The sequence below is a fragment of the Pristiophorus japonicus genome, chromosome 14 (assembly GCF_044704955.1).
Source record: "Pristiophorus japonicus isolate sPriJap1 chromosome 14, sPriJap1.hap1, whole genome shotgun sequence".
NCBI classification, from domain to species: domain Eukaryota; kingdom Metazoa; phylum Chordata; class Chondrichthyes; family Pristiophoridae; genus Pristiophorus; species Pristiophorus japonicus.
Genome location: NC_091990.1, coordinates 55976334 through 55991880, shown reverse-complemented (window position 1 = coordinate 55991880; position 15547 = coordinate 55976334). Strand labels below are relative to the sequence as shown.

At 44.7% G+C, this 15547-nt stretch overlaps 1 protein-coding gene across 1 annotated transcript in view; it reads left to right on the top strand.

Moving 5' to 3' along the window:
- Positions 1-15547, top strand: part of inpp5b (inositol polyphosphate-5-phosphatase B) — a 148837-nt gene that overhangs the window by 95480 nt on the left and 37810 nt on the right. The window contains exons 12-13 of the mRNA XM_070899223.1: positions 9922-10057; positions 13538-13648. Of these exons, the coding sequence (XP_070755324.1) occupies positions 9922-10057; positions 13538-13648 (247 nt within the window). The remainder of the gene's footprint in view (positions 1-9921; positions 10058-13537; positions 13649-15547) is intronic.

Below are 15547 nucleotides of genomic sequence, written 5' to 3'. Positions count from 1 at the left end.
TAGTTACAAATACAAGGTACCGTTTTCCCCTAGTTTTCTCCCGAAAGTACTAGCTTTTGCTGGGGTACAGTTCATTCACTACATCCTCCAGCAACTAAATAGTGCATTTATAGAGCTACTTCAACATAGCAGGATGTTTCGGGCAGCTTTACAAAGGAATAATAAGAGGCAGAAATAAACCTGAGGGGAGAGGTTAGGGGTGATGACTAGAAACAAAGTCTAAAAGTTCAATTTTGAGGAGGTTTTTGAAGGAAGATAGCGAGGCATAAGTACCCATTGGTGAGCCTGGATAATGAATGTGACAGACATTCAACTATGGAGAGCTTCACAGCTGAGTCCAATCTTGTTCTCACCTAACATCCACACATGTACGTCCTACCAAAGGTCACTTGATAGCGATCAGAATGGGGATATATTTCTTATCTCCCTCTGTAATGTATGCACCTGCGAGTATGCTCACAGGTTTGTCAAGTCTAGAGGAGTCAGTGTTCCATATTTATGTTGAATGTGCAAGGTTGCAGCCCTTCTTCCAATATTTGAAGGGGCTGCTCCTCAAATTCTGGTTCCACTTCAGTCCTACACTCCTGATCTTTGGGCACCCTGTGCGGAGGGGAGCAGGCAGGTCGGAAGACCTCCTCGTAGGACTGCTCCTGGGCATGGCAAGGTGGCCATCAACCGGTCCAGGCAGCGGGCGGTCGAGGGGGTCGTTCAGCCCGACTGCCTGCCTCTCTTCCGTGGTTACATCCGAGCCAGGGTGTCCCTGAAGATGGAGCACACTCGCGGCCTTCCACGAGAGGTGGGCGCTGGAGGGACTGGAGTGTGTTGTGGAAAAATATTTCCGAGACTATATAATATATAAAGAGAGGTTTATTAAATCGGAGACAAAGCTTTGGGAGAAGTGTTAGAGACCCCTGTCTCTGAACCAGCTTCTCAATTTGGTATCTCCAGTGAGGTTCTTTTATCTTACAAATTACGTCACTTTACATCACATGCTTTAGCACTAGTCCTTAAGTCTAATCATCGCATTACAAGGTTTACAAAGCTTTTCATACAATTTTATCCAAGGCTGAGCTCTTGATATGAACCATCCTCGCATTGTGACAGGGCATTATAAACAAGTGCAGGCTTTTTGGCACCGGTATAGACAAACATACCCCCACTTATCTCTCCAGTCATTCATTATCTCACTTTCCTATCTCCATAACTCAAGGCCAGCATACCTTGAAGTCTAACTGTGTTTTTTTTATATAAAGCATAATGCATCAGTATTGTCCCTTACAAAATTAATTAAAGGGGAAAATAAAAACAATGTTTGGTCCCGTATACTAGTCAAGTATATGTCCAAAAATCCGCTCCAACAATATTCCCCTTTTTGGTCCTGGAGGATGTTCACGAAATCCAGATGACCACAATGATAGTAGCATAGTGTCATATATTCGTCCTTTGGGGTATGTTACTTCCCTGATGTTCCGTATGTCCACCTTGCCTGTAGCTCGAGGCTACCCTTCAAAGATAGTGGTCGGTGTCATCGTCTGTTTCTTCATCCTTGGTGTCTTCAGGTATTTCCATCAGGTGCGCTTCTTCTTCGGCGATTACACTGGCTACTGGCATCAGTCGAGCCATCATAACTTTACAGCAGATATTAAAACACCCGATAATCAGACAACAAGTAATTATTATTACAACCAGAATAATTACTCCATGCATAAGATAGGACCCCCAGGATTCCCCTAACAGCCAGTCAAACCAGCCAGATCCTCCTGCTGTCGTGGATAACTTCTTTACCTTCCTTCTTATGTGATCAGCGAGGTTGGTTATGTTTTATGAATTATTGGGAATGTAAGTGCAACATTCAGCTCCAAATCAGGCACAAGTGCCCCCACTTTGTGCTAGTATCAAGGGCCATTCGGTTCTGGAGTACCATTGTGCGTATGGCTACCATTTCAACCGTTATGCCCTCCATTGCTTCAGCAGTGTCATTAACTATCTGTTCCAGTACCCTCTCTAGGTTACGTAATTCATCCATGGTGCGTCCTATCCCGCATGGGAGCATCATGACCCCAAATAGCCTCTCTACCGGGGTAAGATCTCGTCTTAGTCGACCTGGTGTCTGTACTTCTGCTAAAGTACATACCCGTCTGACAAAAGGGGACCACATATCCCAAATAACAGGACCCCTTCCAGTCCTGAGGCAACCAGGGGTAGGCCTTATGCCCGCACACAAAATAAGTGCCAATGTATGCTGTTAGATTCAATCTCAATCTCTCTTTCAGCCCCTGTCGCCACCTAATCTTAGGGTCCCAGTCCTGGCTACTTGTCTGAATCTTCAAACCCTCTATTTCAAAGAACCCCTGGTTTGTTGTTTCGCTGGTTATTATGTTCCACCTGGTGAGGTTAAAGTATCCTGCTACAAAACCTGTTTCCTCACCAGTCAGGTTTCTAGTGAAGCAAATGTCAGCAGTGGGCCTTCCAACTCCTGAGGTGTTGGTCAAAACCAGGAACGGGGGTTGTACTGACCTATTGTATTCCGACTGGTACCATCCGTCAATGCATCCAAAAGGTAACCCCCCGATCTCCACGTTTCTTTATCCCCACTCTGGTTCCAAGTATCATTTACTTCCCCTGTACCGTTTTGTCGCATTACCCACTCCGCTACTTCCGAAATGCCTCCTTTGCTATGTATGGGGATGTGCAAACATACCCAGCAACTGGAAAAGTTCTCATTTTGCGCAGAAACATAAGACTTGTACAAAAAGGTATTCCCATGTAACTCTCGTTTCGGTCTAGCTAGCAGGCCGGACCTAACACGAACTATGATAATCGCACCGATCGCAATATATAGTTTCATCTTATTACTCTATAATTAACAAATAGTCAAAGGCAAAATGGCCGTATGGCTTGCTTGAAGAGTCTCTCGCTGTCAATCTGTAAATAGACAAACAACAACAACTAATATGTGTGCTAAACGGCTGGTTCAAAAACCTTAAGCTGGGTCCGATGCTTCCATTTTCCGTTCCCTTTAACATCGATGCAGGCACAATGGTAATTGCATCGCCCTTCCTATCATTAGTTCATAAGGGGTTAATCCGGTTGTCCGGTTTGTCGTGGCTCTTAACTTCATCAATATAATGGGTAATACTTCTGTCCACGTTTTTCCCGACATTTTCATGGCCTTTGCCAGGGCGTTCTTAAGGGTATGGTTCATGCGTTCTACCATCCCAGACCTCTGCGGGTGGTAGGGGATGTGGAATTTTTGTTTTATGCCCATCAGCTGGCATATTGTTTTTACAATTTTTCCGGTGAAGTCGGTGCCTTGGTCAGAATATTCTTGCCACTGTTGAGGCAGTGCAATCACGTGTGGGGAAAACTTCCACCCACCGGGTAAATTGATCTATAATCACTAGGCAATATCTTTTTCCATGGGATGGGGGCAAAGGACCTGTGAAATCAATTTGTACGTGTTCCCATGGCCCCCGTGGATGGGGCTGGTGTCCCATTTTAATTTTAATGGGCCTGCCTGGATTATATTGTGCGCACGTAATGCATCAATGGCAATATTTGGCGATATCTCTCCCCATCCCTTTCCACCACCAATCTCTTCCAAGACTCCCGGTCATGGCCTCTCGTCCTGAATGAGACAGGCCATGATGCAACTCCAATAAGGTATTCTGTATGCATTCAGGCGCCATTACCTTGTCGTTTCGTCTCCAAACATTATCCTTCCCTTGCGTTGTGCCCTGCATTGTCCACATACCTATTTCCTCCTCAGAAGTGTCCTGGTGTAGTTTCTCAATACTTATCTGTTGGTCTCGGGCCCCAGCGGCACTGACTGAGGCTTCCTCACACTCTTCCTGTTCTAAGGCCTTCTGTGCAGCTACGTCTGCAGCTTTACTCCCTGGTGACTCAGCCAATCTGGACTGGTTCGGTCCGGCTCCCTCCTGTGGGCTTTAATTTTAATAGCCGCTACCTGTTTTGGTTTATTACTGGCTGCTAAAAGAGCTTCTATTCTCAGCTGATGCTTTATGGGATGTCCGCTAGTTGTGATAAAACCCCTTCTCCCCCATGCTGTCATATAATCGTGTACTACCCCGAATGCATATCCACTGTCCGTATAGATATTAACAATCTTATTTTCCGATAATTCCAGTGCCCGGGTGAGGGCTACCAGTTCTGCCACTTGAGCTGACGACCCCCCATTAATTCGCCCTGATTCAACTGTCTCTAGATCCTGGTTAACTACGGCCCATCCGGTACGAGGTAGTCCCTCTACGTATTTTCGTGAGCCGTCCACAAACAAGGTTTGTTCTGCGGTTTGAAGGGGGGCGTCTTTTATTCTATCCTCTTCCATATCCTCACATACCTCTTCGCAAAAGTGGGGTTCCCCTTCACCCATCATACCTTTTGCGGGGTTGTTTCCTACATCCCTAATTATGGTTACCGCTTTGTTGGGTGTTGAGAGGACTGCTTCCCACTTTGCCCGTCTCATATTAGATACGGTTCTCAGTTTTCCTGTGTTTAACATTTCTACCAATGTGTGTTTAGTGTGGAGAATGATGTTTCCAGTCATCACCACAGGCTCGTTTATTTTTACCGCCCAAGCTGCGCAATCTAGCGCGGCTATACATCTGGATAACGCAGTCACCACCGGGCTTTCGGTGGTAAAGTAATAGGCTACAGGTCTCCTTTTATCCCCTTGATCTTGGGTGACCACGGCCATATAGAACCCACCTTCATTGTTACAGTGGCTGTGGAAATCCTTACCCATGTCAGGCAGTCCCAATCCAGGTGCGGAGACTAGTTCTGACTTGAGTTTACTATACGCCTGTTCTTCTTCAGGGCCCCACTCTATGAGGTCTCGGGCCGGTTTCCCCCCTTTCACTAAATCTTTGTATTGGCTCAGCAATTTTTGCAAAATCAGGGATAAAGTTCCGGCTGTAATTAAAGAGGCCCAGTACCTTCCTCACCCCCCTTACCGTTACTGGTCTAGGCATGTCCTTGACAGCCTTTTTCCTATCCGAGGGCATTTCTTTCAGCCCCTTTGCGAGGCAGTACCCTAGGTACAGGACCTGGGATTTCCCTACCTGGGCCTTTTTGGGGTTAACCTTAAGGCCCGCTGTTTCCAGAGCCCTTAATACTAAGTATAGGGTTGCCTGATGTCCTTCCTTGGTTTCTGAGGCTATTAATATTGTAAAATACTATTTTCTGCCGGTACCTCTATTTTTAGTATATCACTCATGACTCGATGGAATATGGCAGGACTATTATGGAATCCTTGTGGTAATCGGGTCCAAGTATATTGTTTATCCTCCACCGTGAAGGCAAATTTTTCTTGTGATTCTGGGTCGAGGGGAAGGGCCCAAAAACCATTGGCTATGTCCAGGACTGTAAAGATCTTATGTTCAGGGGATAATCCATTAAGGATTGTGGAGGGGCTGGCCACTATCGGGTGTAATTTGGGGGTGACCTTGTTAAGGGCAGTGTAGTCGATAGTGAGTCTATAACTCCCATCTGGTTTCCCTACTGGCCATGTTGGGGAGTTAGTGGTGCTAACTGTTTCTTTTAAGATACCCTTTTCCACTAGCCCTTTTACTATTTCTACAACCGCTGTTCTAGCTTCAGGTCTTATAGGGTATTGTCGGTGTGGTTTATGAGGTGGTCCAGGGACTTTAATAGGATCCATCTTCGCCTTTCCAGTATCCAATTTTGTCTGTGCCCAGACCCCGGGCACAGAGGCACATATGCCTCCATACCCTCCAGTCCCGATAAGCCAGTCAGTTTTTGTGGCTGTAGCTACACCTATACTTTCCACATGGTGGGCTATCTGTCCTAAATCTCCCTTACTGCCATCCGCCTTTGGCCATGTCAGTTTCCCCTTGCCGCAATCAATCAGGGCCTTAAAATTCCCTCATTACATCATTCCCCAATATTGTTCCCTCACGATTCTTGCATACGTAAAATCTCATGGGTATATATAAGTTATCAATTTCCACCAATTGGGTGGTGCTCATCTATTCCGTTTATCAGAGCCTTCTTGTCGGTGACGGGAAGGGGCATATTGGTAATGGATATTGAGGCTCCCGTGTCCACTAGTATCTCACACTGTCGGCCCCCTACTAGTGCAGACACATATATCCTTCCCTCCTTTTTACTTTGTACAGGGGCTGCCGGACATCACCGGGTGGCTTTGTACGCCTGCCACTTCTGGTATTCCTGTTCTGACAGGGTCCTTGCCTTATTCGGATCGCCATTTTTACCAAAGCATGTCGCTTCCAGGTGGCCTTTCTTACCACAATACGTACATTGCTTTTCACTGCCTTTCCCTTTGCATTGGTGTATTTAGATTTCCAAAAGGCATTCGATAAGGTGCCACACAAAAGGTGACTGCAGAAGATAGAGGTACGCGGCGTCGGAGGAAATGTATAAGCATGGATAGAGAATTGGCTGGCGAACAGAAAGCAGAGAGTCGGGATAAATGGGTCCTTTTCCGGTTGGAAATCGGTGGTTAGTGGTGTGCCACAGGGATCAGTGCTGGGACCACAACTGTTTACAATATACATAGATGACCTGGAAGACCGGACAGAGTGTAGTGCAACAAAATTTGCAGATGACACTAAGATTAGTGGGAAAGCGGGTTGTGTAGAGGACTCAGAGCGGCTGCAAGGAGATTTGGATAGGTTAAGCGAATGGGCTAAGGTTTGGCAGATGGAATACAATGTCGGAAAGTGTGAGGTCATCCACCTTGGGGGGGGGGGGGGAAAACAGTAAAAGGGAATATTATTTGAATGGGGAGAAATTACAACATGCTGTGGTGCAGAGGGACCTGGGGGTCCTTGTGAATGAATCCCAAAAGGTTAGTTTGCAGGTGCAACAGGTAATCAGGAAGGCGAATGGAATGTTGGCCTTCATTGCGAGAGGGATGGAGTACAAAAGCAGGGAGGTCCTGCTGCAACTGTATAGGTATTGGTAAGGCCGCAACTGGAGTTACTGCGTGCAGTTTTGGTCACCTTACTTAAGGAAGGATATACTAGCTTTGGAAGGGGTACAGAGACGATTCACTGGGCTGATTCCAGAAATGAGGGGGTTACCTTATGATGATAGATTGAGTAGACTGGGTTTTTACTCCTTGGAGTTCAGAAGGATGAGGGGTGATCTTATAGAAACATTTAAAATCATGAAAGGGATAGACAAGATAGAGGCAGAGAGGTTGTTTCCACTGGTAGGGGAGACTAGAACTAGGGGCCACAGCCTCAAAATACGGAGGAGCCAATTTAAAACCGAGTTGAGAAGGAATTTCTTCTCCCAGAGGGTTGTGAATCTGTGGAATTCTCTGCCCAAGGAAGCAGTTGAGGCTAGCTCATTGAATGTGTTCAAGTCACAGATAGATAGATTTTTAACCAATAAGAGAATTAAGGGTTACGGGGAGAGGGCGGGTAAGTGGAGCTGAGTCCACGGCCAGATCAGCCATGATCTTATTGAATGGCAGAGCAGGCTCAAGGGGCTAGATGGCCTACTCCTGTTCCTAATTCTTATGTTCTTATTCCCTGGCAAAATGGCCCGGTTTTCCACAATTGTGGCAAGTCCCCCTTTTTTGCCCTCCTCCTGTTCCCGTGACAGAGACCTTTTCCTGCTTTATCTTTTTCTTTTCTAAACTGCTAAAGCTTACTGTTTTAGCCTTTTTCAAAAGTCCCTTTTACACCTTCACAGATAGCTCACCACTCGCCCAGGAGTTTGACCTGATCCCTGAAGGTATTTCTAAATTTAAAACTCTTTTTTTTTTACTGAGCTAGAAGCTTTCGTGTCAAGGTTTTACACAAAGGAAAATGGGAGCGTTTTAAAAGGCATTCTTTATCTCATTCCTCGACTAAATTTATGTCTTTCAACCCAATTGCATGTTTTCTTTCGACAAGTAAGTGAGCGTGTCAAATAAATTCTTTTTTTTTTACTTCCGGGACCATGTATTTTTTTAAACCTTTTACTCAACAAACCTATCCTTTGTGCATTTCCTAGCTCCATAACTTATCATCCGAATATATCCACACCTTCGTTTCTAACTTAAAATGTAATGCCATAAGGTTCACAGTTTCTTAAACTTCCCACATACAGGACAACACTACGAAGGGTTAAAAAAAATTTCACTCTGTTTGGAAAAAGTGGGTGGAGCTAAAACAGGCAGGCAACTCCATACCTTCGCAAACAGGCTTTCATTCATTCCGCAGTCAAAATCACTCAAGTACTCTCTTCATTCAAAATAGACATTCACAAAAGTCTCTCTTCATTCAACAAAGCTTATGTCTGGATCCATATGTCACTTAAGATAGTCACTATCAGCTTTTTTATGGCATTACGTAATTACGCATGTTACAATTAATGATAGGAATTAATTAATGACCCGGGCAGCCCGCGTTTTACATTCCCTTCCTTACCTTCCATGTTCGCCAGTCTCGGACGTTTCCCTTTGTTTCTGTAATACTCACGGCCACGACTACTCTGTGGAGATCCTTTGTCTTCGCAACAAAGCTAGCATGTTTCCTTAACACCGGAGTTTCGGCTCTAGGTTGGAGTGATCAGTTCCCTTCCGCACCGACCTTATTTACTAAAGGGACAACTCAAACTGGTTAGTCAGCCTCTTCCCGCTATCGACTTACTCGTATCTTATACACTATCCTGTCGTGCCCGTACACCTCTCTTTTCAGTCTCTAACACCAGATTCCAGATACTGTCTTAAGTGATCACGTCTGATCGGACAGTATCCTGTTCGTGACGCCATTTTGTTGTGGAAAAATATTTCCGAGACTGTAATATATAAAGAGAGGTTTATTAAATCGGAGACAAAGCTTTGGGAGAAGTGTTAGAGACCCCTGTCTCTGAACCAGCTTCTCAATTTGGTATCTCCAGTGAGGTTCTTTTATCTTACAAATTACGTCACTTTACATCACATGCTTTAGCACTAGTCCTTAAGTCTAATCATCGCATTACAAGGTTTACAAAGCTTTTCATACAATTTTATCCAAGGCTGAGCTCTTGATATAAACCATCCTCGCATTGTGACAGGGCATTATAAACAAGTGCAGGCTTTTTGGCACCGGTATAGACAAACATACCCCCACTTATCTCTCCAGTCATTCATTATCTCACTTTCCTATCTCCATAACTCAAGGCCAGCATACCTTGAAGCCTAACTGTGTTTTTTTTATATGAAGCATAATGCATCAGTATTGTCCCTTACAAAATTCATTAAAGGGGAAAATAAAAACAAATGTTTGGTCCCGTATACTAGTCAAGTATATGTCCAAAAATCCGCTCCAACAAGTGCATCATCACCTCCGGCAACCAATTTTTAATTTGAATTAAGTTGATTTGTCAGTTTTAGTGCCCCCTCTAATAAGATGTTGATTGTGCCCTTAAAAAAAAAAAGGGGGGGGCACTTGATTTTAAAGTTTTACTTGATTTACAGGTGCAACTTTAAAATAGTTGCAGAGCTGTTGAGTTGTGAGTGGCTTAGCCAGTCATGTGATGTTCACAAGACTCAATAAAACCCCAGCCAGTTGGGTTCAGGGGATCCACGATGAGGCAGGTGGTTGTGAGCATGGTGGATGAACTGGTAATGTGTAGTGTGATTGTTAAACCTTTGCTATTCAGAACGAGTTGGTTTATTAACAATATGTTGCTATGAATTCTTAAGCAAAGAACCCATGAACACTCTCCTTCCTAGCACAGGAGTACGGAACTCCATTATCCCAAATACTTGTCTCAGACCAGCAAATTCAGCTGAGACTGAGAATCAACAGAATGCCATTTCATTTTTTTCTTAATTCAACTTTAAACTGTTTTCAGTAACAATGTGTGTGTATAGAAACCACTATAAGGCAGGCAGTGTGTCTGAAAGGCTTTTATAAATGTGTTGTCTTATTTGCTTCTTAGTGAGAAATGTCGAGTTCCCGCCTGGTGCGATCGGATCCTTTGGAAAAGCAGCAGCATCAAGCAGTTGGATTATCGCAGTCACATGGCCTTGAAAATCAGTGACCATAAACCTGTTAGCGCACTATTTGAAGCTGGGGTATGGAACCACCTTTTCATATTCACCAGTGTTTCGTCCTAACTCTTGGTCATCAGTTGTAAAGAGGAAATAGCAGATAGTATTCCTTGTTTACTTAAAAGTGTCAGCCGTGGCTCAGTGGGTAGCACACTTGCTCTGAGTCAGAAGGTTGTGGGTTCAAGTCCCACTCCAGGGAATTGAGCATATAAATCTAGGCTGACACTCCAGTGCAGTGCTGTTGGAGGGTGCTGTCTTTCGGATGAGGCATTAAACCAAGGTCCCGTCTGCCCCCTCAGGTGGATGTAAAAGATCCCATTTCGAAGAAGAGCAGGGGAGTTATCCCTGGTGTCCTGGCCAATATTTATCCCTCAATCAACATAACCTTTATCTGGTCATTGCTGTTTGTGGGTGTTGCTTTTGTGCAAATTGGCTGCCGCGTTTCCCACATTGCAACAGTGACTACATTGTACATTCATTGGTTGTAAAGCGCTTTGAGACATCCGGTGGTTGTGAAAGGCGCTATATAAACAGAGCAACTATTTGTACTAAGTCTTCTGCGCATGTGTCTCCGACTCTCCTTCTCCCCCCCCCACCCTCCTCCCCCAGCACAATTTACACTAACCCTTTTCTGCGTATGCATCATCCGCAGCGGCGATCCGTCGACCACGTTGCCTCTACTGTGCCGAGCCTCCGAGCAGCACTGAGCCCCGAGCAACACCACGGTGCCTCCATTGCAGCTCCGAGGCCTGGGCAGCGCCGAGCTTCCGATCCATCTGACCCCAAGAAGTCCCACAGGCCGCCCGGAGGGGCAGCCGGCTGGTAGGGAGAGAAGTGACGGGCGGCCAAGGGCAGGGCTGGAAAAATGGCGGGCGGCCGAGAGCAGGGCTGGAGAATCTATGGGCAGCCGAGAGGGGAGTGGAAGAGAGAGGAAGAGAGACTGGGGGAAGAGAGAGAAAGAGAGACTGGGGGAAGAGAGGGAGAAACTGGGGGAAGAGAGAGAGACATTGGGAGGGGGGGGAGAGAGGGAGACGGGGGGGCGGTTCAGAAGGGGGAGAGGGAACTCGGGGAAGACGGATCATGTTCTTGCAACCCTCTACAAGGAACATCGATGGAGTGGATGATATCCAGAAGTCACGACACTGTCACTATTCACTTCATACCCAATAAATCTGTTAACAATCCGTGCACAATGCCCCATCTATGGTGGAGGGGGGTGGCGGGTAAGGTCATGCACTTGCACTGGGGTAAGGCACTTTGGCTGGGGGAGGGATACACTTGCACTGGGGTAAGGCACTTTGGCTGACTTCTGAAGTCAAAATGGATCATGTTACAATGTGCAAAGTTAGGCTGGGAGGTTCCTTTCACATTCCAGAGAAATTTCAGGGTGTGGATTATCCTCCAAGGAGACCAATCAGAGAAACGGCTGCAATTCAGTTTGTACAAATAGACGCATCCCTATATTTCTTTCTAAATACTAAACAGTCTTTTAAAACTACATCATTTTGTAAAAAGTTTATCTGGATTGGACAAAGACTCAAAGCATCTTAGAATTAAATTTAAAAAATAAAAAATGTACAGTTGTGAGACTTGCCTGTTGCAGGAACGAAAGGAAATATTTTGCACGTAGAAAAATGCGATGCTAAATTGAACTTGATTGTACTATTGCTATTAATTGGGCTTCACTGTATCTCAAAGTTCTGGGAGTCAGCAGTGGTCTAAAGTGATGATTTCTTCAGACCAACACTAAATTTACAATGTAAACCCAGAGTGATGAATCGGAGCGAAGCAGGAACCGACCCAGAGGAGGGAATCGGGCATACACGCATTTGACACTGCATGTTGTGTACATTGAGTGCTGTGTCAAACTTGCTTCACAAAACTCTTGGGGAATTTCTTAGACCTCCACCATACTTTAAAGCCTACCTGACTTTAATTTACATGTTTACTGAGTGGGGATTCTCCCCTTCCAGCACTCTAAACAGTTACATTTCTAACTGTTGTAAGAGAGATCTGTGCATTTACAAAGCTGTCTCCTGGCCAGGACAGCCAAGCAGTGAACTGCAGCTATTGGTCTCAAACTATGCACCCCTCGTAGTTGATACAGTACAGTGAGCTTACATTTCGAAATCAGCAGTGAGCGGAAATTAATTTGCACCATATATAATGCAATCATGAATGGGAATCACTCTTCCTGCACTCGTGAGTCTGTGTTTCAGTCCTGGTTGAGAATTTATTTCTGTGTAAGAATCACATGAGTTCAGGGCCACTGGTTCATTCTCGTGATTTTGATATGCAGTATGACTATTTTATCTGTTAATATGCATGAAGTATGAAATAGCGACAGTCAATAATTCAGAGCCCTGCGGGGGTATTGTTGCTCAACTGTATTAAGCACAATCATAAGTGCTTAGGAGAAATAAATTTCATCTAGCGTTATGTATTTTGTGAATATATCGTTGAACTGGGAAATTAGAACAGTCAAAATAACCGAAGCGTGGGAGTGAACTATTCACAGCTGGTGGCTTTTGATGTTCAAAATGTAGGTTTTTCTGGAGTTCAAATGGCTGTGTCACCTGAAATACCCTTAAATGTTACAGATTGCTCTCTATCTGAACCAAATTTGGATCAGCAAAGTGATGACTGCTAATGTGTTCAAGACCACCCTTGATTTAGAAGTACATTTCTTATCCTAATCTTGTTAGATGGCCAGGCAGCTCAGCTCTTAAATACTTGACTTTAAGCCAGATATTTACAAATTGGTGTTGGTAAATTAGTGAATTTAATCCATCTGCCAGACCAATAAATGGAGTTATTTCTGTCTGTTGTGATCTCTGTTCTAGACGTTTGTACTTTTAGAGTAATTCTCAGTAATGACTAAGCAGGAATAATCTTTACTAAAAACTGAAAATGCTGGAAGCCGAGTTGGGAACAGTCCCGCAATCGAGAGGGAGGGGGAGGGGGAGGTGGCAATCGGCTGAAGGGAGGCCGAAGGCGTCCTTGAGGGGTTGGCAGGAGAGGGGGCATTTCTGCTCCTCCCAGCCTCCGTTTCGCTGCAGGTTTCCTGAGCCATGGAACCCCCACCGCAACCGTTAAATTTAAATCCGACTCCCAGTTACACTGTGGGAGCCTGATTTAAATATGTTAATGAGTGTTCTGCCTCAAGGGTAGGGCATTGTACAGCTTGAAACCCGCCATCATAAAAACAGTAATGGGTGCATATAATACAGTCTGGGGACGCGTTTCCCAATTTTAAATTTTATTTTGCCCCCGACCCTACCCTGCCCTTAGTGGGTGTGGTTAATATTGAGGCCAGCGTTTCAGATTGATAACATTGGTCAACAATCTGAAACGTGAGTATTTCCAGCATTTTCTGTTTGTTTTTATTTCAGATTTCCAGCATCCATAGCATTTTGCTTTAGTTTTAAGGAATAATCTCTAGGTTGGGTTTAAGGTGGAACTTTGCGGCCTTCGGCTCTTGAGTACAGCCCATTCTTTTTACAGATAAAGGTGGTCAATGAAGACTTTTACAAGAAAACATACGAAAGTATTGTTCGCTCGCTAGACAGAATGGAGAATGATTCTATTCCTTCGGTGTCACTGTCCAAGACAGAGGTAGGTCACTCTGTTACCTTTTTAGGTCATCCAGTTTTCTGATTGGCCCATTTGTGTGATTGTCAGTTCATTTCAACTTGGACGCTATGTTGCCACCAATGTTCCACGTAAGCTGCGCGGCCACGCAGCGCTCCAGGGATCCCACACAGCCAGCTTTGCAATGTGAAAACCACACGTGCGGTATTTTGAATGGACCATCCATCCCTTAAAGGGATCGTGCTGCGCTAAAAACATTACAGAGAACATTGGCTGTCACACCTACTTAGCTGCAAGGGTCAAGGGCGTGTCAATGAAATGAAATTGCAGGGTTCTTGGAGAACTCATTGACGAGGTATATTTTCCAACAATGTTGTTGCTTACATTGAACTTTTGTTATTGCCAAAGGAAGTTGATAAAATGTATTGAAGATGTCCAAACTGTATTACAGTATCTGTCAATACAAGAACACGCAAGGTTGGCTTGTGTTTATATGCCACTTGTGTGCTTGATAAATAAAATAAATCACCTAAGGTCGGAATATTCATACTGCACCAATGTTTTCTCAGCTTTTGCTCCAAATTATATGTTGAATGCCCAAATATTAGACCCAGGAGCCTAACTGAAATCTCTTCATTTCAAATCTCAGTGTTTGCATCTGCATTTAATTTTTTTCTCATTTGCCCTGAATGCTCCCAAGTGGCAGCAGCATGAAAGTCGTACAATGTTTTGTGAAGCCTTCAGGGACCATGTGAAATTACCCCACATGTAATTTGTACGTGAAGTCTCTAATGAAGCTTCAGAATATGGAAAACTAATTCCCACTGCTATACTGCCATCTAGGATTGTGCCCAAGTGATCAGGTCCTCCATACAGTTCTCATTCTCTAGAAGCACAAATGAATACAATTTTATTTATTTTTTTAAGTATTTTATTCCTTATACAGATTGAACTTCCCTAATCCAAAACTCCCTTATCCTCGTCCAGAACCATTCCCAGCCACCAGGTGGCGCATGTGCTGAACTCCAACATGTACAAATTGAAGTCCTTCCTTGCTGCCGACTCCCGCAATCGCTGGCCTGACCCCACGATCCCCCGCCCCCCTCCCGATCTCTCTGCTGCACTCCCAGCCCCGAAGCCAGCCAGCCCCGATATCCTCTTGCTCAGTACCTGTACCATCCAATTTAACGTTACCACCCCGCATCTGGAAAAATCTCCTATCCAGAACAGGCCAGGTCCCGAGGGTTCTGGATAAGGAAGGTTCAACCTGTAATGCTGCATTTGGAATGCTTTGTGAAGTATAATTTAGATTTGTTCTTGTGCAGTAATTTTTTAACTTAATTTTTATATTAATTGAAATATCACTTTACATGAAAAATGTCAGCTGTGGCTCAGTGGGTAGCACACTCGCCTCTGAGTTGGAAGGTTGTGGGTTCAAGTCCCACTCCAGGGACTTCAGCACATAAATACAGGCTGATACTCCAGTGCAGTGCTGAGGGAATGCTACACTGTTGGAGGTGTCGTCTTTCGGATGAGACGTTAAACCGAGGCCCTGACTGCGCTCTCAGATGGACATAAAAGATCCCATGGTACTATCCCCAGTGCCCTGGCCAATACTTATCCCTCAATCAACATAATGACCAGATCATCTGGTTTTGTTATCACATTGCTGTTTGTGTGATCATACTGTGTGCAAATTGGCTGCCATGTTTCCCACATTACAACAGTGACTACACTCCAAAAATACTTCATTGGCTGTAAAGTGCTTTGAGATGTCTGGTGATCATGAAAGGCACCATATAAATGCAAGTCTTTCTTTGTGAAGACTTTTATATATTTAATGTTCGATCCAGTCCTCCTCCTCCTCCCATTCCCAACTGGACAAAGGTGCCACTCATTGTATTGCAGCACTGAGTACAAGAG